The 23,129-nt window shown below is 39.6% G+C and overlaps 2 protein-coding genes and 1 non-coding gene across 3 annotated transcripts; 2 read left to right on the top strand and 1 right to left on the bottom strand.

Annotated features, from left to right (window-relative positions):
• Positions 1-1,845: 1,845 nt before the first annotated feature.
• cfap276 (cilia and flagella associated protein 276) lies at positions 1,846-3,533 on the top strand. Its single transcript, XM_030785660.1, has 5 exons — positions 1,846-1,923; positions 2,091-2,207; positions 2,290-2,405; positions 3,192-3,292; positions 3,463-3,533. The coding sequence occupies exons 1-5, from the start codon at positions 1,846-1,848 to the stop codon at positions 3,531-3,533; spliced, it is 483 nt and encodes a 160-aa protein (XP_030641520.1).
• A 14,558-nt stretch (positions 3,534-18,091) lies between these two features.
• Positions 18,092-18,489, bottom strand: LOC115821925 (small Cajal body-specific RNA 2). The gene has a single exon (XR_004025613.1).
• A 792-nt stretch (positions 18,490-19,281) lies between these two features.
• Positions 19,282-22,509, top strand: LOC115821387 (protein FAM107B). Its single transcript, XM_030785215.1, has 5 exons — positions 19,282-19,320; positions 21,275-21,302; positions 21,662-21,806; positions 22,038-22,182; positions 22,402-22,509. The coding sequence occupies exons 1-5, from the start codon at positions 19,282-19,284 to the stop codon at positions 22,507-22,509; spliced, it is 465 nt and encodes a 154-aa protein (XP_030641075.1).
• Positions 22,510-23,129: the final 620 nt, after the last annotated feature.

Raw genomic sequence — 23,129 nt, 5'->3', positions numbered from 1 at the left:
ATGATAAGGAGTTGACATTTAGTCAGGTGGTTGAGTAAAAATGACTGCATTCCTTATCATTAAATTTGCATGCGATTTCGAAATGTGCAAGTAAATCATTATGTATTCAGTAGGATCAACTAAAACTAAATTAAAGACGTGAAAGCGTAAATGTTAATTATGAATGCTGGTTCATAATTTTTTGTGACTTCCTGATGTCGTACTCGGCAATTTCATTTCATCACTAGTTGAGAAGTTATTGCGGGGGAAATCATTGTGATTGTGAACAATTAAAAGTCATTTTACGTGTATTTTGACATCCAAAGTCGAAAGGCTGTGATGGATATAGCACACCATCTGATCCCGACAGAGGGAACATTTGAGCCACGATTAACAGATTAAAAGTGACAGTTCTTTAAAATCAGAAAGACATCAGGAAGATATTATAAGAGCCTTTTCTACGATTTTGTAGCATCTTAATATTCTGTCAACAGGTATGGGACGATAACTAAGGTAGCCATACTTGTCAGTATAAATGAATCCCCTCTGAATAACTGCCTATATTCTTTTCATAGCCTACAATATAAAAGCTGCACGACAAAAACGGGGGACAGTGATACCATATGTTCTTTCGTGACGGGGGAAGACTAACTACTCTCAAAAGTTCCGCATGAGGCGCAAAGACAAATCTTAACTCCAATTTGAGACTACATTTCTAATTTAAAGCAGATCGGCGTGATCCAGGATCAATTTAACACAGCACTGATATGTATCCATATAGAACAGTATCATGTACATCTGCATTCTCAGTAGAGTTAAAAGAAAACCATATGATATCCAGTATTCCTGTGGTTTTTCAAACTTCTCATACTGCACATATATGTAGTTAACGTATGTATTCTTTGAGTCTATTGACAACGTTGAGATAACTGTAGACGTACGTACCTCTGTACACAGGGGCAAGTCTCTCGCTTCAGTTCCGAGTATGATCAGGAGTTCAAACAAGTGAAATAACACCGCTGAAGCACCAAATGTCATGGCAGTAAAATGTGAACCTTTTTGTGACATTGCCTAAAGTAGTAGATACCAGGCCAAAACGGAGAAAACTACTGGAGCAGAGACCCGGCAATCTTGTCTGAAACCGGTGATTGCCACAGATACAGTTACCTGTGGAAGGATGTCGATATGTACCCTCACCTCACGCCACTTTGCTTTAAGCGCGAGTTGCAGACAGCTCCCCTATTGGCTGTTACTTTTGTTATGCAAAATCATGGAAGAGCTGCACTATCATACAATCTGTGAAGAACGCAGAGGGAGATAGCACACCTCATTATTGTATCTGAAATTTTGCAGACGTTACACACAGTAATGCAACTTTAAATTACCGTTGAATTGCTAAAAATGATAACAATCATGCCTTTTTCGTTGAAGACCCAGTTGCTGATTTAAGTTCTTGTTCATTAATGGGTCACGTGAAATACACGCTGAACACTGTATATATAATGTTCCAAACGATGACCAGAGCCTGTGAACTTCAGACTTAGGTGTATGTCAGACTTTCTTAGGACTGAATACGGCACGCACAGACAAGATACGGGGAGTGAATTATATGATTTAATTTGCTATATCCCAAAGTAGCAATCACACGTATCTCGTGTCCACAAGTTTCGTTTTATATGCTAAATACACAAAACCTTGGACCAAATTTTTTCTCGACTGGATAATGCTGCCTGACATTGAGCACTTGGTTGCCCGCTGTCCAAGCGTCTCTTAGCAACCGCAAGACAAACTCTTCTGAGAAACCTTATCCAAAGGAAATTATACAACTCTAAACAGACACAACAATTTAATTTGCCATCAGTCAGAATGCCGCGAGAACGAGATCCTTTTCCTTTCCCAAGATACGAAAACGACCAGACATTCACCGGTCGAAAGCAATGTCAGGTGACAAAACCTTTTTGTATTGTAGACCTCATAATATTCGATCTTTTCTAAAGCTTTGGGACTGAATGATCCGTTTCAACTGTTGATATTCACACTTATGATACACCTTTGACCTTGTTAGCTTTTCGATACTGTTAAACCATAACTCATTGTTTATCGATTCAAAGATGCAGGCCTTTAAAAAGCCAGTTCACATTGCACAGAACGACGAGCCATGGAGTCGTCTTAATGATACTGCTACTTTGGCCAGCATTCGACGTAACATACATTACTACGACAAGGAGGTAAAAAAGTACAAACTGTTGCATCAGTTGGAATGTCTGGGTGGAATATGCCCTATGTAATTGTCTACTGATTCTTTTTTAGGCACCGAGGGATAGCCTGGATTTCCATCTAAAGTCCACGTATGATCAACACCTAGAATTTCTCCGGAACAAAAACCAAACCCTATATCAAAGAGAGACGTTCAGTCATGACCATGGGTGCGTGCGTTAAGTCGTCGCGTAATACCACAGTGATTACGATTGCACTGTGAGTGATAACAATTGAAACAGGATAAACAGGACAGATAGATAGATAGATAGAAATTTCGAGTCAAATTTTATTTTCTTCTATGAAAACACAACTCCAGTCCAGTAGATGTATACCAAAAAGAGGACAATACAATAGCAGCCTGCTAGTAAAACACTATATGGGAGGTAAACTGCACTGTTTTGCAACAAGAAAAATGCCAAAATAAAAGTGCAAAAATGCCCAACAAAAAGTCAAAAAATATTTAGGGCTTCTGTTCTGAATTATATATTGTCAGTAATCCAAGTAAAAAAAAAAAAAAGAAAGAAAGAAAGACCTAAAAATGAGGTATCTGTTAAGCAGTGTTGCAATGGAGAAAGTTCTCCGTGTACACATGGATATAAATGTAAGTTCGAAATGCCCAACAGAATGCCAAATATTGTGATGTAATAATTTAGCTTCAGTGTCAGATTGGTCAGTGTGTTAAAACCATGGTATATTAGTATTGGACACACACACACAAAATAGATGTTATATGTATGTGTGTGTGTGTGTGTGTGTGTATATATATATATATATATATGTATAACCACACATATGTAATATATGAGTGCATATAATTTAAATTCCATTAGCATTTCCCTTTGAATTTGGCTGTTGGAAACCAGGACTTAGAAGGAATCAGTTTTATTTGTTCTAATGAGGACAATGGCTAATGACCTTGTATGTCGCATTGTCAGGAGGACACTGAAAAATAGAAGAAAACCTGATGTCCCAAGTTGCAACACTGAACACAGAGAAGTGAGAGTGTGGGTTAATTCACAGCGACCTTCCATTTACAGCGTACAGGGTGCCATAGGTGCGAATTTCACTTACACTTTGTAATGCATACAGTTCTGATTGTTCAGTTTCTACATTTAGCTGCAAAATTAACTGAAAGGTTTCTGAAATTCACAGACAAGTCTAATCAGCAACTTATTTTGGGTCAGTTTGGGGCAACTGCTCATCAGACAATCTTTGTTCCCCCAGAATCTCACCATAACGCTTCTACAAACCGGGGGTATTCCAGGAAGCAGGATGGGGGCTTCTATTCCACATAAGAAGATCTTTAAGCATTCAGTGGAATTCACTTAACCCATCACAAGACATCAAGCATTTGTCTACAAATTACTAAATTGAATGCAGGCTTTTTATTGGCAGACCAATTTGAAATAACACAGCAGTGTCTCAACTCAAAATAAAGTGAAGCAAGGCAATTTGGTTTGGCTAATTACATACATGACTCATTTCTTAAAAACACACAATACACTTCACCTCCATTCAAATAAATACAGTTGTGGAATCATCTTACTCAAAAAACAAAACAAACACTATCACCCTTACTGCAGTTTTTGTCTAACATATCTGAATCTAATAGTCAGATCCCAAGGGCCTAAAATAGCCACTGTAGTTACACATTAGTGCAGGAGGAGAGACCTGCTTGGAGTGCAGAGCACAGTGTATTTCCCCATCACTGAACTTATTACTACCTAACTCATCCACCCCTACCTCTAGGAAACAGAGACAAACACACTGAAGAAAACACCTGTTTATAAAGAGTTTACATTTTGTCAGGTGGTTGGATAAAAATGACTGCATTCTTCGTCAGCAAGTTTGCATGCAATGTCCTGAAACTACAATTTGCAAGATAATCATTATGTATAATCATTATGATACTAAATTACACATGTGAAACTGTAAAGATTAATTTCATTAATTCAGTGACAATTAACAGCAGTTGTGCAGTGTACCTATGAGCGTTCATAATTTTTTTTTTGTGTGACTTCCTGATGTCATTGTCATGAATGGACAGAGACTGGATGTAAATGCAGACAGTTCTTAACTGGTAATCCAGTAAGTAATCAATAAACAGGCAGGGTCCAGTACACAAACCACAGGCTACTAGGGGCCGGGCAAGATCAGAGGTTGGGTAATAAGCTAATTTCAATGCACAGGAGGGCTCACTGGGAGAACAAGGAAGCCAACAGGGAGAACAGGGAACAAGCTAAAAGGGGAATAAGGCTAACAGTGCTAAGATGGAACAAGACGAACAGAAGGAACAAGCAACAAGACTAACAATGAACAAGGCATGGATTGGTGCAATCAGAATGTGAGACACTTCACCAAGGCCTTGTCCACACGTACACGGGTATTTTTAAAAACAGAGGTTTTTCTGTGCATCTTAGCCTTTCGTCCACAAGCTAACTGCGTTTTAGGTCACTGAAAACTGACTTTTGCAAAACTCCTTCCAGGGTGAAGATGTTCAGAAACTCCATTTTTAGCATTGATATGTAGATAGGGAAAACGAAGTTTTTGGCTTATAACGTCAGAATGTGCCATCATCTCTTTTGTTTGATGTCAGAATGTGCGTCGAAATCATAAATGTACAGCTACTCTCCCACTAAATTAAGGAACAGGGACGTCAGAGTGCCATGCTGCATTTTCAGTTTTGGCACTTATCATATTTTGACGCTTACACCTTTGTACTTCAATAAGATTTTGAATGCAAGACTGTTATTTGTAACAGAGTACTTTTACACTGTGGTATTGCTACTTTTACTTAAGTAAAAGATCTGGGCACTTCTTCTACCACTGCAACAGACACAGTACTAGCATATAGGGTACTCTACAGCCTACCTGTATAAAGATATAAGCACTTCTTGACAATCAGTAATTAGGCCCTACACACATGAAGTAGATGTCTTCTCTACCTCACCAGTGAGGGGGCCAAATTACTGCCGTCAGACTATTGTAGTTGATCAGATACATCTGAAATTTCCACAACCGAGAGGTCAAGTGCAGATGAAGAGGATGCAGAATCTGAACTGTGATGATGAAAAGTTGTATCAACATCTGTCGTTTCTATACCAAATGGAATGGAACTTGCTGTTGGTGAACCACCCCGTATCTGCTCACATAGTCCAAAGTAGAGTAGAACCACTCTGCCATGACCGCTTTTCTACTGTGTGTCTACTGCGTGCCTATATTTTCCCCGTATCACCTTTAGCTTGGTGGTGATGATGGCCCTGGTTATATCCTCCTTGCGATGAGGAAGGGACTTGATGCCAGGCACAAATTCATGAACGGGCATTGCATTATTTCAGGGGGGGGGCACAAATGAGATCAACCTCATTGCATAACATTAATTATCTTTCAAATTAACATTAAATTCCTACACATCTTAACACGTTATTAACCGTTTTTACTTGATCATGAACTAGATAAATCCGAGATGTAGCCTATGGACAATCACCATTGCGCAGAATCAGCCATACAATCAAAATCAACATGGTCATCTCTAAAAGGTAGCTGGTTCACTCAAGGAACTCAATGACATCAGGTGGCAAAGGCAGAAGTACTCTTGCTAAAAAAAAGTATTCTAAGTAGAGTTAAACTGACAACTGTTTTTGTAAATTATAAATGCGTGACTATTTAAATACTTTTCGGGAGGGACACTTTAACTCTATTTAGAGTACTTTTTTTTTTAGCAAGATTACGTCTACTTTTACTTTTGCCATCTCTGAACGACATCGATTACTGATGACAAGGAGTATCTGTTGCGTTGCAACTGTTCTGCATTGATTAAAGTTGTGATTTCTGTACCGGTCTGAATCCATCTCTCCTTGTCCCTCCATATAGCTTCACAAATATGGGAGGTAAACCCGCTTTCTGGAATACCCCCCAGTGTTCTTTTAATGCTGGGTGTTTATTAAGTCCTTTCCCAGTGTCCACTGCATGCTTCCAGTTGCAAAATCTACTATTCGTAAACATGGGGGACAGTCTAAAATGCTTAATGTGAGAAACACTTAATGCCGTTTAAAGTGCCAAATATGAGGGGTAGATACTCCAAACTGCTCACATATGTGTCTGCGAAACGATAACTTTTGATAACAGTAGCCTATTGATAAAAAATATGCAAACAAGCGAGGACTGATGATTGGTGGGAAGTGGGATTGGTGACACAGACAAGCTTGTCCAGGGCAGGCCAGGCTTCCCAATGCCTGCCCATGGCACCAGGACTAATGAGGAAACTCTTGGGACATCTCAGAAGGGTAGTCCTCTGGGAAACGGCTAGGCTATCAGAATACTTAGACTGGCAAGACTCCCAGTTTTGCCAACTTTATATTCGAATGTGATATTGAAGAATAACTCCACTTCACTATCAGTCCACACATATGATTCCCCCCTTCCTCAATGCGCCATTGCTATTAGCCTGTTAGCATTGTTGTAAGCCGGTAATAACTTTTTTTCAGGCTTCTGATTGGCCAACATGTGTTTACAGTTAGGGTTATATCACCAGCTGTTGCTTTGGCATGCTCTTGACAGCGTGTTTTTGGGGTTTTTTGAGTGGACGGTATTTTTTTTAAAACAGTGTCCGTGTGGACAGGATTTTTTTTAAGAACGAAGGAGGAAAACCTCCATTTTAAAAAATACCCCTGTATGTGTGGACTAGGCCCAAGGCACACAGGAAAACACTGGAGTATATATACAAACACAAGATGAGGGAACAAACTGAGGACAGGTATACACAATAGTTAAGTAACAAGGTGTTAGCCAATCAAGTCCAACTGAGCTCTGATTAGCCAGGAGGTAGGAAGAGAGGAGCCCAGTCTCTTTGGGATTTGCGCTATTGGTACAAATGTCAATTTGTACTCCATGGCACAAAATTTTAACAACTCCCCAAATCGCTCATTGGCTACCTTCTGGAGCTTAGCATTGTTAGCATCTTAGCATGTTGCGTTAGCATCTTACATAGTTAGCATTTATGATCATTTTTTGTACAGAATCACAGAAAACATCAAATCAATTATTCTGTATTTAGAAAAAAATTTGACTAAGCATATGTAGCTACGCGTAGGGTAAGGTCAATGCTTAATCTCTATCTGTTAACCTGAAGACTTTATCCTTGTCCTTATCACAGTTTGTTTCACAAACTTCATACCTCCCTGATAGAAGAAGTGGATGCTGGATTATGAACTGTTAATAAACTCACCCTGCCAAAGGTTTATATCTTGATAGCAAGCAGCAAGTTTTTATGCCATGGAGTACAAATTGACATTCATGCCAATAGCGCAAATCCCATGCGAGACTGTGTTGGAAGGTAGAGACAGAGGCCTGACAGTACCCCTCCCAGCCCGTGGCTCCTGAAGTGCAACTATGATGCCCTCCCCAAGGAAATACAGGAGCCTTAGGAGAATTGGAAGAACCCGGAAGCCTCGAATCTGGAGAACCAGGTGTGTCCAGAGAACCAGGAGACCCTGAAGGTAGCGTCAGGGGCCTCAGGGGAACTGAAAGCAGCACCAGAGGCCATGGAGGAACTGCTGGCATGCAGACTGAGGATGCTGGTGGCAGCTTAAATGAAGCAATGAGCAAAGCTGGCGAGAAACTGGGTGACAGGACTGGAGTGACCAGAAGTAGAGCAACCACCCAGACTAGAGAGACTGGTGAAGAACTGGAGATGACAGGAGTGGTGGTGGTAGGCCTGGAGGTAATGGCAGCTACTGAGATGGAGCCACAGACGAAGCTGGTGAAGGCCTGGCCAGTAAGACTGGAGGGGCAGGAGACCCATTTGGAGCAGGCAAGAGCCCAGTTGCTTATTTGTTTTATGCTCCTGTTCATTTGTTGGTCATGTAAAATGCATGCTGAACACTGCATATACAGAGTGTTCCACACTAGAACTGAACTTGGCACTTGCATAAAAGATAAGGGGAATGGATTATATGATTTAATTTATAATATACAAAAATAACAATCACGCATATCTTGTATCCAGAACCAAATTTTTTCTTGACTGGATAATGTTGCCTCACATTGAGCACCTAGTTGCCTGCTGCTCAAGTGTCTCTTGGCAACCGCAAGACAACGCTAAAAAGACACACAAATTTGTCTGACCATCAGTCAAAATGCCATGAATGGGATCCTTTTCTTGACCTAAGATACAAAAATGACCGGACATTCAGTGGGTGAAAGAAATGTCAGGTGACAAAACCTTTTTGTATTTTTGCAGACCTCACAATATTTGATCTCTTGTGATGCTTTGGGACTTAATGGTCCATTTCAACTGTTGATATTCATGCTTGTAATACACCTTTGACTTTGCTGGCTTTTTATTTTGGTTAAAGCATAACTCACTGTTCACCGATTCAAAGATGCAGGTCTTTAAAAATTAGGCAGTTCACATTGCACAGAATGATGAACCATTGAGTCTTCTCAATGACGCTGCTACTTTGGCTTGTATTTGATGCAAAGTGAGGTACTATAGGCAAAAATGTTAATTTTGGCAGGAGGTAACAATTTTGACTTTTTGCTGTATTTAGCAAATTTCACATGCAAACTTTCTTAAAGTATACTAAATAAAACATACATAAAATAAAATATACAAGTAGTTAATATCTTATTTTTTATCACCTGCACCACATAGACAGCATTAAATTACAATTTTTTATCATCATTTGCTGTAACTGCTCCCTGCCTTTGTGACTAGCATTGGATGAATCTCATATCATGGTAAAGCTTATTCTCTGGAGCATATTTTTAGCTGGGGGAACACAGAGACCCAACCCACAAATATCACTGACTAGTGGAGTTTCGAGACCAGTTCTGAAGTTTTCAGCCAACAAGAACAAAAGCACAGCCACAAAACTATGTGTTCAAGCAATATTAAATCATTTGAGTGAGACTAAAACTAAAACACAGATGCTCTAGGTGGAAGTCTCAGCTAACTAAGGCCAGGGAAGAGAAAAAAAGGTGGAAATTGGTTTGAAACCTTATCTGAGGTAGCTGAGGTAACAACGCATATCAAGGCACAAATTAGATAACATGATGACAAGTAACACTACCAGAAGTTAAACTGCCTTACAAAAGGACACCAGTAACACAAGAGGTTGCTTTTATTTCACATTGAGCAGATTAACATAGTCATTGGTGAGCTTATTTGTCTGAACTGACTGAACAGTGGAGAGCTAGAAAGGAATTTATCCTTCAAACCAGGGCTTCTGCAGTCCTTTGATGCTTCAGTGTACTCATTGTCATCAAGTAAATAAATACAGCAACAATCTATTCACCTCCACATGATTACAAGACAGCACAAGAGGAGATGTAGCTTTTCACTTCAATGTGAGCATGGTAATTGCTAGGTCTTGGTTACAGAGCTCTGAAGAAAATTAGTAAAGCGCTAGGAATCCCTTAAATGCTGATGAAGTCGTACCAGGAGACTGAGAGATAGAGATTAGAAATGTTAAGGATCTTTAGATAGTGTAACTGAAAGTCTGCTGGTTATTTATTGTTCACAAGTTGAGTAATAAATTTCTCCACAATGATTTACCCTCATTGCACTCACATGAGTATGGAAACATTTCTGATGCAACTAAGCATCTGTTGTGTATAGGCTCTTATAGGCTTTCACTAGTATGTATTGACCCTGCTTTGCAATTATGGCAGCTTTGTCATAAAAATTTCATTTCCGTTGATGCGGTTTTGGCATCGAGTAGTCTCTACACAGTGAAGCAGACATGATAAGAGCTGCTTATGCAGATATAGATCCAAATGTGGCAGACCTATTTAGTGCAGACAAGGAAGACAGAATCAATATTCAGGTGTCCTTTGGTGGTACATGGCAGAAGAGAGTCTTGTCCACCAATTATGGAGTGTAAGTCTGTACTGATCTTCTTACTGGTCTTGTGACTGATTATGCTCATGATTGATTATAAGGTCTTATCATTGTACTGCCATGCATGTGCCATTAAAGAGGGACAAAAAACACCAAACAACCTAAAGATGTCACAACCTGCACCTCCGTTTTGGACTTTTAGTTTGATATGTCTTTGTGCTCCCGTTCTGTGTCTGTCTCCGCCCCTCACCTGTACCTGTTTGTCTCATTATTACCTTGTTAATTTCACCCAATCCTGTTTTGCCCTGATTAGTTCTCCTTCTATTTATGCCTTAGTGTTTGCCTTGTCTTTTGTCTATCGTTGTTTGTGTATTTTGCGCACTGTCATGCTGCACCTTTTTGTTATCGGCTTTTGTTATCAGTATGCACTTCTATTTTGGTCTTCATTTTAAGTAAAGCCTTCCGTTTTGTCACCGTCAACCATCGTGTCTTTGCACTTGGGTCCTGCACCACACCACCAGCGTGACAAAAGAGGAGTTCCTGAAATGGAAAGAATCACATTCCAACGACTGTAAAAAATTTTTGAAAGTTACAGCAAAGCTACGGACCAAGAGGCAGCCAAATGCATGTGGTCATTGTGCCATCACACTTTCCATAACACAGAGATGCATTCAGATGGTTGTTAGTCTAGTTGTTAGTCTAGATCCCCACCCACGTACAGGGATAAAGAAACCTGAATACAATAATCACATACCTTAGCGTCTAGGAACAGCATTGCGAAAACTCAATGCTGAAAAACATTTAAGAGGCAAAGGTATCAGAAAATTGACTCAGTGCCCAAAAACAGCGTTTGTAGGTAAGGATCAGGTAGAAGCCGCAGTTGGTATGGCTGTGACAAATTTTTATTGAGGGGGCTTCTGCAATATCAGTGATTATGGACAAATTATGGCTTGAGAGTACTTTGGTGTCAGTACAGTTCATATAAGAAGAAGATGAGTAACGCATTTCATGTGCCAATGCAGCTTATAGTAAGAGTGGAAAATGTAGACAAAGAACCCCTGACACAGTAAAACAAAAAAATTAAACAGCGTCAGCAAGAAAAGCAAGAAGGATAGCAGACTGACATTATTAATAGCATAGTTCAGCTAAAATAACATGTTACTGAATTAAGACATATATTTTGGTGTCTAAGCTATATAGTTGAATACATATAGGAAAATCAGCAACATATATCCTGAAATAATATCAAAGCTAAATATCTACAAACAGGTTCAAACAATATATGATGTTTTATCAGCTTTCCTCTATGTTACTTCCAAAAAAAAGCATTAAATTATACCATTATACTTACTATATCTGAAATGTAAAAATGTTTTTTATACCTACAAATGTTTTAACAAGCATTTTCTCGTAATGACTTTTTGCGCTCACACCAAGTGCAATATATCATGTTTCATAATATAGGTACAGCCTCCCAATTTTAGATTTTGCCTCTTACATTATATTGTTTGTGATTGTCATTGGGGTTTTTGAAACTTTTGTCCATTTGCATTTTATAGGATATTTAATTTGGAAAAAAAATGCTGAAAACTGTGTTAATTAAAGTACATGAAGTGTTTTATTTAACATGTAGTTAAATTATAAAAGAGTATTTTGATAACAAGGTGTGACAATTACCAACCAGAAGTGCTGATCACATTAAAAAAAATGTGAGATTTTCTGGGGAGTGAATATCACTTTAGTAATAATATGCAAACTAGTGCATGTTTACTAAGATAAAATGCCTCATTCACATACTTTAAAATTTAACAATGTAAAGTCACAATACAAAAAATTCTCAATTTTGTTTTATTCATCTGACAAAGTTTCATTTTAATATACAAGAAAAAGATTTATTTCCCTGTAAACCTGTAGTATCTCCCCCATGGTGTACAGTACTAAGACAAGTATGGAGGTAAAAAAAAAATTAAAAATTGGTAAAACTGATGCATCAATTGGGATTGGGTGGAATAAATACCAAGTGATTGTTAACTGGGTTTTTTTTGGGGGGGGGGGGGGGGGGGGTTTGAGCACTGAGGGATAGCCTGCATTTCCATCTAAAATCCACATATGATCAGCACCTAGAATTCCTCCAGAACAAAAACCAAACCCTATATCAACCAGGCCCGGCTCCAGCTCTCGGTAACAGTTTCAGGTTTCAAGTTTTATTGTCATTTACTAGATAACAATGTAGACATCATTATCAGCAATGAAATTCTTGAGCTCGGGGCCAGCTCAACTTGCGAAGTGTAAACAGTTAAATAACAATAAGAACAATAAGGTAGGTAGTATAGGGGTACTATAAGGGGGTATATATATATATATGTATATATATATATATATATATATATATATATATACATGAGCATAAATAGAATGTACAGTGTTGAGAATATAAATATAAGAGACATGGAGTAGGTGATAAAGTGAGCAGTGGGATAAAGTGTGTAGTGGGCGAACAGTCCTGAGTGGGACAGTCTTAAAGTGCATGTGTAACAGCAACAGTAGTGCAGCAGCATAGACAGTTGTGATGTACACAGTAATGGTAATGGCTTGGGTAGAGAACAGTGCAATATGAGTCATTAGTGCAATGTGAGTAGAGTTATCAGACTGTTATCAGACTAGGGGTCTGACTAGGGGTCTGAGGGTCCGGGCAGTGTCTGCAACTGTAGTGTCAGTGGTTCAGAAGTCTGACTGCTTGAGGGAAGAAGCTGTCTCTGAACCTGCTGGTACGGGTCCGGATGCTCCTGTACCGTTTGCCGGATGGCAGGAGCATGAACAGTCTGTGGCTGCGATGACTGGGGTCAGCAAGGATCCGCTGTGCCTTCCTCCTGCAGCGCTGGCTGTAGAGGTCCTGGATGGCTGGTAGCTCAGTCCTGGTGATGCGCTGCGCTGATCTGACCACCCTTTGCAGAGCTTTGCGGTCGTGAGCAGTGCAGCTGCCATACCAGGCCGTGATGCTGCCAGTCAGGATACTCTCGATGGTGCACCTGTAGAAGTTGGTGAGTATCCTGGGGTCCATCCCGAACCTTCTCAGCCGTCGAAGGAAGAAGAGCCGTTGTCTTGCTGCTTTCACGACCACTCCTGTGTGGTGTGACCAGCTTAGATCCTCACTGATGTTAACCCCCAGGAATCTGAAGTTGCTGACCCTCTCCACTGCTATACCCCCGATGTGGATGGAGGTGTGTCCCTCTCTGTCAACATCATTGATGTTGCTGATGTTGACAGGGTGGGCCAGTGAGATTTTGTGGGGGGCGAATTATATAAATATATATTCAGAAGAGACAGGATGTTTCGGACATTAGTCCTTTGTCAGCTGCAGACAGAGAGCTTTTGTGGCTATGTACATACAGTGTGTCTGTGTACAGATAGATAGATAGATATACATATACATATATATATATACACACACACACATATATATATATATATATGTGTGTGTGTGTGTGTATATATATGATAAATATCGCAACACTCCCTTTATTTATCCTTTATATAAATAAATTCAAACTAGTACACAAGTTGTCTAGTGAAACAGGATATTTCAGACAGAAATATTTTATCAATAGCACAAGCAAAGTGCTTAAAAGCACTTTGTGTGTTTGTGTGTGTGTGTATGTATGTGTAGTATAGTATTGTATTTGGGGGGAACTTAGTATTGTATTTGGGGGGAAGCCAATGCAATAGGATAATGATATAACAAAAAAAGTGTTGAGTCTTGCACAGAATGATGCTGTGCTCGGCTACTAAGGCTTTGTTATACAAAGACTGGCAGTGAACCTTGAATACTGCAAAAATACAAATGATAAATGACAACTGATATATTTGACAGACTGATTGCCAATGAACTGAATAAACCCCAAACACAACAAATATATATTAAACTGTATATAGCATATTGTAAAAAGTAAAGGCTGTGAAGTCTATATGAACAAACTAGGAACTGCATAGCAAACTGCATAATCAAAGCATAGGTTTTGTATTGAACAAAACATGAACTGCATTACAAATCACAAAAAGTCTTATATCAAATCATTAACTTTCGACTTGTTTTGGCAAACTCTTGGACAAAATCATCCAAGTTCAATTTCTGTGTGATTGCTTTTTCATAAGCCAAAATCACCAAGTTTTTCTTTCTCTCGTGGAGCATTGAGTGTCGAAAGGGTGTTAGCATTCTTGTGAGGGTAGAGAAAGAGTTCTCACAAGAAGCAGTGGAGATACCAGTTACTAAGGCAGACACATACACTTTATGCAGCCCTGGAAATTCATCTTTGAATCCCTGCAAGTATTTGCAGACATTGGAACAATTTTCATTTTCTGGCATATTTTTCAATAGCAATGGTTTTGCCACAAGAATCTCATTGACAGTCTCATTTCTTGAGACACCACCAAGTTCCCAGAGGGGCTGTAATGTATCAACATCAAGAAACAAGTCAGATTTTGGGAGTAGGCAGGAAAAGGCCCTCATCAAGTCTAAATTTTCCTTTGAAAACCTGCTCTGAATCTCTGACAATGCCCTGTCTAAAATGCTCAGTAATGGTCTCCTTAGTGTGAAACCACTCCCACATGAGGCAGCGCTGTCTGAGTTAGGCTTCCCCACTGGAGATAGAACCACAGAGTCACTTAAGTGTTTACTCATTATACTCTGGCGTTTCGATAGAGGTTCATCTGGGATTTCACCACAAATTTGGGCCAAGACAGCATCATTCCAACGAAGACAGTGTAGTGCTTCAACTGATGACTGAATAACCTGACTGGCACTGCACAAATCTACAGACTGTGATTGTAAGACCGCAATAGCAGGCTTCAAAATACCAAGAACATGGACCAAAAACTTCCCAATGACAAAGAACTTCTGTTTTTTAAGTTGACATGTAAGCCCTGCTGCTTCTTTGCCCAGATCAACAGAGGCACCCTCGTCATCTGCAACTTTCAGCAAGATGTCAAGGATCACCTCTTCATTGTCGACCACACAATTGGTCACCTCATAATGACTAGTCCACCGAATTTCCAACAACCTCTTGAGGGAGGGGCAGCTGTACTTCTGTGTGACATAATGGTGGTGAAAAAATGAGTATAGTGAATCTGACAGATCAAAAAACCTTTTGGCACATAGTTCGCTTTGAATAGCATGCACAACAGCTAAATGGAGTTGATGGTTAAAGCAGTGAATGTATGGAATGTATCTGCCAAGCTGTCTCTGCATTATAGCCTGCATCCCACCTTTAACTCCACTCATCACTGCTGCACCATCATAGCACTGACTAATGATGTTTTCTGCATTAAAGCCTGTGTGTGACGGGTGATCAAGAATTCCAGAGGCAATGTACTCAGCATCAAGCTGCTTCAGTTCGAGTAAACCTGTCAGGTGTTCCTCTGGTGTCCCGCTGCATGCAAACCTCACCATGACTGAAAGGTTTTCTACATTGCTCCTGTTCCTGGTGCTATCACTTTTGATGCAGTAGCTCTGTGAATCTGCCTTGCATATCTGTCCCGAATTTCTTTAATGACCATTTTGGCGAGTGTGTCAATTACTTCATTCTGAATTGTTTTGGAAGTGTATATTGCATTTTTTGGAACTCCCTTTGCTATGTCAGCCAATGTTTTATCATTATCAAGGGTGTACTTGAATAATTTCACTAACAGGTCAGCAGCCAGACCATCAGAGCACTCCTCATCATTCACATTTTCCTGATCACCACGTAAGGGAAGCTCATTCACTGCAAGAAATTTCACCTCTCCAATACTCTTTAGGTAGTATCTGTTCTTTTCTACCTGTATAGGACCCAGGAGTGAGGCAACTGTCTCGCCTGTTGCCTGTCGTGTGTTATATTCTTCCCAGCGAGAGACAGCGTGTATGTGAACCTGACACATGCTTTTGCAGCCCACGATCGCGTTCTAGTGCCGCTTTCCAGTTACTAAATCGCGTCGTCACAAATGCACCGTCTGTCATAGCATGTGGGACTACTAAAAACCCTACATGGGAAGCAAAGCAAGCATCTTTTTTGATGGAATATTCAAGCTAGGGTCTAGATTTATACCACGTAGCAGAGAAACATCTCTCCCTTGCTCCGATTACTCGCCGTGGATAAGTTTTTAAAACTGGTTGGCTTGGGGTTTGTTTGTTCAAATCATCGACAACAGAGATGGACTGATTACCGCTACCGTGGCTGGATGGGCCAGCAGAATCATCACTGCCACAGATGTCAGCCGGACGAGACTCAGAGTCCGATCCACTAAGTTTAACATTAGTTGCTGCCACACTATCTGTAGCTATCCCCTTTTTAGGTACAAGAAATCTGTACATTTCTAGAACTGTTTCTAGCTACTAAATTTAGGCTAATCTCCTAGCAAAATTATGTCTAAATATTTATTAGCTAAATAACAAAAAATGACGATAAAAGAACCAAAACCGGTACGACAAATGAAATGGAAACTGGTTTCTGATACTATTTTCAGTTTATTAATAATTTTTTAAAAATTCTTTACATATAAACCTTGGTATTTGAACTTACAATGACCGTGGAAATGCGCAATTCTACCACTGACACACTCCAACGTCAAATAAAAATGCTAGTTGCACATGTCTCTGCACTGATTGGGTGTTCGCCGCTGTTCCCTCGAACGATGATTGGTAGATTCGTACGGAGAACACAATTTGGGTTTTTTTTGGGGGGGGGGGGGTAAGCTTATGGGCACAAGAAAGATACATTTTCAAATAAAATAAAATAAAATATATCGTGGAGCCGGGCCCGATATCAACCCTATATCAAAGAGAGACGTTCAGTAATGACCATGGGTGGGTGCGTCAAGTCGCCACATAATACCACCGTGATTACAATGGAACTGTGTGCGGTAACAAGTGAGGCAAGATAAACAGGATAGACAGATAGTCAGGAGGCATGTATAAGTGTGTGCGAGAATGCATTAGGGCTGTCATTAACAAATTTTGCATCGGATTAATCCCTCAGTTAATGGATTAATCTGAAGTAATAATCCATTTAGAAAGAAAATTAAACTGACAAATGCTTGTAGCTAATGAACCTATTTGATGGAATCAACCAATTAATTTCAATCGCAATCAGACATGAAATTTTCTAGAGTGATTTTATTTTCTCCCATGAAAAAACAACTCAAATGCCCAAAAGAACATCAGGAAAACGTTGATACTTTTGCTTTTGTGTCAGATTGATCAGTCTTTTATAGCCAAGTACTGGCAATGGACTGAGAAATTCTTACACAACATGGTCAATAAAGATAATAATTCTCTCTCGTTCATGAGGTCACTTCATTTTCAATTCCATTAGCATTTTCCTCTAAACTGGGCTGTTTGAAAGCAGGCCTTGAGGGAAAGTTATTTGTTCTAATGAAGACAGTGGCTAATGACCTTGTTTGTCATATTGTCAGGAGGAACCTGAAAAACAGAAGACCTGTGCGATTCTCACTAAAATGCATAAAGTTCTATATAAACGCGAGTGATTTTCTGGTTTATAAATTTAGATGTAAAATCAAGTGGAAGGTGACTAAAATTAACAGCCAGGTCACATCAGCAACTGGTATAGGGGCAGTTTGGGGCAACTGCTCATCAGACGAACTTTATTCCGCCACAGTCTCACAATAACGCTTCTACAAACCGCAGGGTACTCCAGGAAGCAGGATGGCGGCTTCTATTCCACGTAAGAAGATCGTAAAACGATCACTGGAATCCACTTAACCCATCGCAAGATGTCGAGAATGTGTCTCAACTCAAAGCTCACTTCTTACTTCTCCAGAGGTGAAACACAGCAATTTGTTGAGTAATTACTTACATTACTCGTTTCTTAGAAGCACACGATACACTTCCCCTCACTTCGAGCAAATACACTCGTGGAATCATCTTACTCAAACACAAAACAACTCCTTACACAAACCATGCATAAAAAGTTTCAAAAACGCCGCCTTGTCCGTAGTTCACGACATCGCAAGTTATGGTTAGATCAGAATCGCCTCTATACTCACTGTCCGCGGTGGAGACGCCGGGTTTACAACCCAGGATCATGCCGGGACTAGTATATCTGATCAATTCATCATTTCTGACCACAACCTTTGTTGTGAATGCCTTAAGATAGTCGAATTGCTCCACGCACACCGCCACAACTGGCTAGCGTTTCGGTTATTATCATCTCTCAATCGGAGTAAGGCACGACTCCGATTAGATCAAATAAGATCACGGTGTAGATATTTCAGAGTAATATTTTAGCACACATACATACATACATACATACATACATACGTTCACACACACAAACATCTATCATCCATGGAACACAAACATACAGATACAAACTAACACACTTACTCACACGGCCACAACATTCGCGCAAATGAACGTGTATCCGGGTTGGTGGGTTATAAAGCTGCAGAGGATACTGGGATATCATTAAACTAAGAAAATATTAAATGGTGACACCTTGAGGACATTTGTGGTATCGTCTGCGTACTCCAAAATAACACACCGGCAGCTCAAGGCACATCCTTACCGTAGAAGTGCCGAGGATCAAAATTTAGTAATTGATTCAGTTGTGGTTACAGATACGTTTTAACTAAATAAATGCAAGAATATATATCACCCATAAAGAATTACGGCGCAGGAGCTCGTAACTTATTTACTGCGTGTATAAACAAGGCCCCATTAGTTGCCAGAGTGAAGACTAGTTGCACCTTTCACTCTTAAACATATTTATGTGTACATTTTTATTAGAATGTCACTAGGTATGTCATTTTCCTTTTTTCTTTCTTTCTTTAATTACAGCGTTTAAATTCAGAATGACGAACCACAAGATGTTTGTGTTGCAACATTATTGTGCGTCACGACAAGGCACTGAGATTTCCCAAAAGGCATGAAATCTGCTCTTTGCTCTGTTGTCAGACACCGATGTAAGATAGACTTAAAGAGCTCAAAGGTTCAGGCTTCTGAGCGGGGGAAAAGAGGTGCTGCCTTTGCGCAGTTAAAAGCAGCACTGATGTCGACGGCAATTAGCTAATCTTGTGTACCGCGCGCACAGGATTGTTCGCCGGTTAATCTTGAATGGCGTAATGAGATTTAGGGGGGCAGTCTACTACCAGTGCTGATAGAAAGTCAGAGACATACTGAGGTCTCCTGCTTCTCCACGTAGTCTACGATGCTGGACTTGGGTGCCGCCAAGAAGCAGACAGTGGAGGTAAGTGTTACTGGACAATGGGATTTTTTCGATAAAAGATTGTTTGGGACAATTTGACACTCTGTTAACCGAGGGTCATTGAGGAAGAAAGAATCCCTCTCCGACTGGTCATTATCGATTTACCTGCACAGTAACACTATCAATTCCAATGATGGGTCACCTAGAGCTCATTTAACTGCCACATCATCTCTGATGGCTCTGATGACTTTAAACTATTAACACCTAAACATAAGCAAATGTGGAGTGTCTTTTCTGTGAGCTTTTTGAGTCAATAGCACTTATTTTGTCTTGAGTGCTGACATATGGGCATTGTCACCTTACAGTTCTTGTTGTTTATTCATTTAGCTGTAGTAGCAATGAAACTTATTCTTTTTTATTTTATTTTCACTCAAAGTAATGCTCTTGTAATGTTCTACTAATGTTCAAAGTAATGATGAAATTATTTGAACAGGCAGAGCAACTTACTTTTACAGGCATCAGTGATTTCTTTGTTAGTAGTTTGTGTGTGAGTGTGTGTGTGTGTGTGTGTGTTTGTGTTTGTGTGTGTGTACACTGAGATACACATACATTGTTATAAATGATTATACATTGTGATACATAAATTGTAAAACTGTAAATATACATTCCAAATGTATATGTCATATATTCTTCCCGTCCACAAAATTACATTACACAGTGTGCCTTTATAGAAGCTTAAAAAATGAGCATTTTTAATGAGCAAAACATGAGCACATTTGCTGTGGCTGAACAATACAAAATATTACTCTACACTATGTATACCTATGACACAGAGATCTTTCCACCCGTCACTGGCTAGGTAGAGTTTAGTGGCTGATTAGCTCCCAAACACTCCAGTCATGTGAAACCAGTCCAATTATATGAATCCAATTGACAAGAGTCAACGCTGTACAATAGTTCAATGCAGACTATCCTAGTCTTGATATAGTAAATGACGATACTGAGGTAATTGAGTCAATACAATCCACTGTAGACCAAGCACTTTGCCAGCCAAAGATCTCCTGCAGGGTGAGGACAGGATGGAAGATGTGGTCAGGTCAGATGTGGCCGTTTGGGTTGGCATCCAGAGAGCGCCTGGTCCAAACTAAACATGTGACATTGAAAGGATCAGAGTCACCTAATTTATCCCTCCTTTCCAGACAAATACTGTGTCTTTCATCTGAAGAGAGCTGAGTGTACCTGAATGTTTATGCTAGAGATAGATAGAGGAGGAAAAAATGTCTTTTATGTGAATATGTTCAGCAGATTGCTTCTTTAAACAGGGAATCATGAAGAGAAAACAAGGCATGGTGTTTTTACATCAACCAGAATAAACTCAAAAGTAGAACTGCTATGAATTCATTCTTTTCTAAGTGAGAAAGCCTGACAGCATCTGTCATGTATTAGATTTCTGAAATCTGTGTTAAATAATGCCATTCTTCAAATGTAGTGTGTATGAATCTTCCCTTCTGTTGCTGTTTTTGATTTCAATGCCAATGCATATGTCAGCAGTACAAGCAGCTTGAGCAGAACTCAAGCATGAAGTGTTTGTTTGTTTGTTTGTTTAACTGAGCCACTCCACACAATCATTTCCTGCACAGTTTTTCTCAAGTTTCAATGTCAGATGCAATGAGAGAACATCTGAGTCTCAGACACTATAGATAGTACCAACAGCTTTGCATATCAGTATAAGCAAATGGCACCTTCATGTGTTAACAAGCACAGCGGGTATCTCTTTATTTAGCGCTTACGTAATTATTCTGTCAATCAAACCACTGAGGTGAATTAGCTCTTTGATGAGTGCAGGACTTGAACAACATATTTCGGTTCTTTACATTCATGTATGTGTAACAACTCTTTGGCCTAATTCAGGACAAAGAATACACTTGCATCATGTGACACTTTTGTTTGTGCTGATTTCTCTGAATTCATCTCTCATTTTGCGGCAATTCCACAGCGGCCAGGATTTAGACATCACAGAAAAGGTACAGAAAACTTTCTGACCTGCAGAAAGTTTGTAAAGTGTTTAGAAAACAGCTGCCATTCTGTCTTATAAATAATTACTATAAAAATGTTACATAATAATCCCACATGAAATGTTAAATGCCCATAGTGTTTTATTACAAATCAGTGTTTACTGGTGTTTTATTGTAAACATATATGGTCTGTGAATCAGTGATGTAAACTTTGGCACTATAACAACACAGGATTATGACATTTTAATAAATGCCTCCGAAAAATAACTAGCATATTTCAGATATAACTCAGACTGACACGCTTGCTTTGGTTACAGGATAAACTGGCTGTGTTTACTGATTTGTGAACTTTCTCTCTGCCACTGTAGAGACCCATGTGTGTCAGCCAACACTTTCCCATCAGAATACAGAGAGCAATGAGGAATTCACTCATTTCAGGAAGCTAAATGGCTCCACTGTAGACGTTCCCAGTCACCAGGACCTCCACAAAGAGCTGCTGCTCAGCCACAAGCGGTGAGGGAGGACTTGCAATGCCCCTAAATAGTAATGTCAGAATATCTACAGAGAGTGACTGAAGCAACTTGGCCCATGATGAGGATCAACATATTTATCTCACTAAACATTATCCTCATAATTTTGTGGTTTTATGTTAGATATATAGACTTAACAGAAGTGATAGTGTCAGTTCAGTTTTTTTCTAGTTGAATGTTTGTGTGTGTGTGTGTGTCTGGTCATGCCGCTCAGTGGCCTGGTATTGGAGGAGAAGCCTGAGCTCCAGAGGGTGTTGGAGCAGCGGAGGTTGGACCAGTGCCGAGAGCAGGAGCTGGCCCAGCGGCCACCTTCTGATCTGGAGCAGGAGCTCCGCAAGAGACAGCAGAGGCTGCAGGAGGTATCACACTAATTCACTGCATTACATGAGAACACATCATATGTCTCTGGTTCTTCAGGCAGAAAGAAGATTACCCAAATACAACCTTTACTCTCACACGTTGTTTGATGTGGTTGACGGTTTTAATGTGTTCTAAAAATGTTATTCTCTCTCTCTCTCATTCTCTCTCTCACGCACACATACACACACACTTTTGATGCATCACTGGTCTTGTGACAGTATGAACAGGAGGAGTTGAAGCGCATAGAGGGCCAGAAGAATGTTCCTGAATTTGTGCGAGTCAAAGAGAAGCTGAGACACATACAGATGTCTGGAAATAATGGCTGACAGACCAGCTGGGACGATGTGGCCATTAACTGAATTAACACAAAAATCAATATGATTTCATGTTTAACAATATCAGTAGTCAGAATAATGTAATATTTCAAATTATATTTCATTTTAATATTTTTTGTGAAAAAAATAGAAGATACAGAGATAATGGCTTAACAATGTAGACAAAGAATATATGCAGGGAAGCTGCTAGTGGAGATTCTTAGCTCTGAGGATGGAACTGTTACATTGTATCATGTCTTCGTCTTTTTCTTTTCTTTTTTTGTTGTTTAGTTTGTTTTGCTAGTGATTGGATGGCATACATGATAGGCTACATGCTGTGAAAAGTGTAGCACCCACCTAAAATTCTGTGAATGTTTGTTTTTTATGACACCTTTTTTCTACTTCACACTATTAAAAAAGAAGAAAATAAGCAATACCACCTGCCCGTGGACTAGACTGCCGTGTCCCAATTTATTTCACAGAATTACGGAAACCTACCGAGTTATGGTCATGAAAGTCCGTGACTGCTGAAGTCATCAGCTTTTACTGCAAATTTAGCTATAACCTAACTATGAAGATTCATTTGGTAATATCATTATCGACGATAACAGATTTACGATTAAGCCTAAGAT

Source organism: Chanos chanos, chromosome 9, assembly GCF_902362185.1.
Source record: "Chanos chanos chromosome 9, fChaCha1.1, whole genome shotgun sequence".
Lineage (NCBI taxonomy): Eukaryota > Metazoa > Chordata > Actinopteri > Gonorynchiformes > Chanidae > Chanos > Chanos chanos.
The sequence above is the reverse complement of the archived record's forward strand: the minus strand, read 5'-3'. Positions and strand labels throughout refer to the sequence as shown.

Coding starts and splice junctions, on each gene's coding strand:
- cfap276 (XM_030785660.1), top strand. CDS start 1,846: ATGCCGCGAGAACGAGATCCTTTTCCTTTCCCAAGATACGAAAACGAC. Junction 1,924..2,090: donor CCGGTCGAAAGCAATGTCAG/GTGACAAAACCT, acceptor ATCGATTCAAAG/ATGCAGGCCTTTAAAAAGCC. Junction 2,406..3,191: donor ACGTTCAGTCATGACCATGG/GTGCGTGCGTTA, acceptor ACTGAAAAATAG/AAGAAAACCTGATGTCCCAA.
- LOC115821387 (XM_030785215.1), top strand. CDS start 19,282: ATGCTGGACTTGGGTGCCGCCAAGAAGCAGACAGTGGAG. Junction 21,303..21,661: donor ATTTAGACATCACAGAAAAG/GTACAGAAAACT, acceptor CTGCCACTGTAG/AGACCCATGTGTGTCAGCCA. Junction 22,183..22,401: donor GACAGCAGAGGCTGCAGGAG/GTATCACACTAA, acceptor GTCTTGTGACAG/TATGAACAGGAGGAGTTGAA.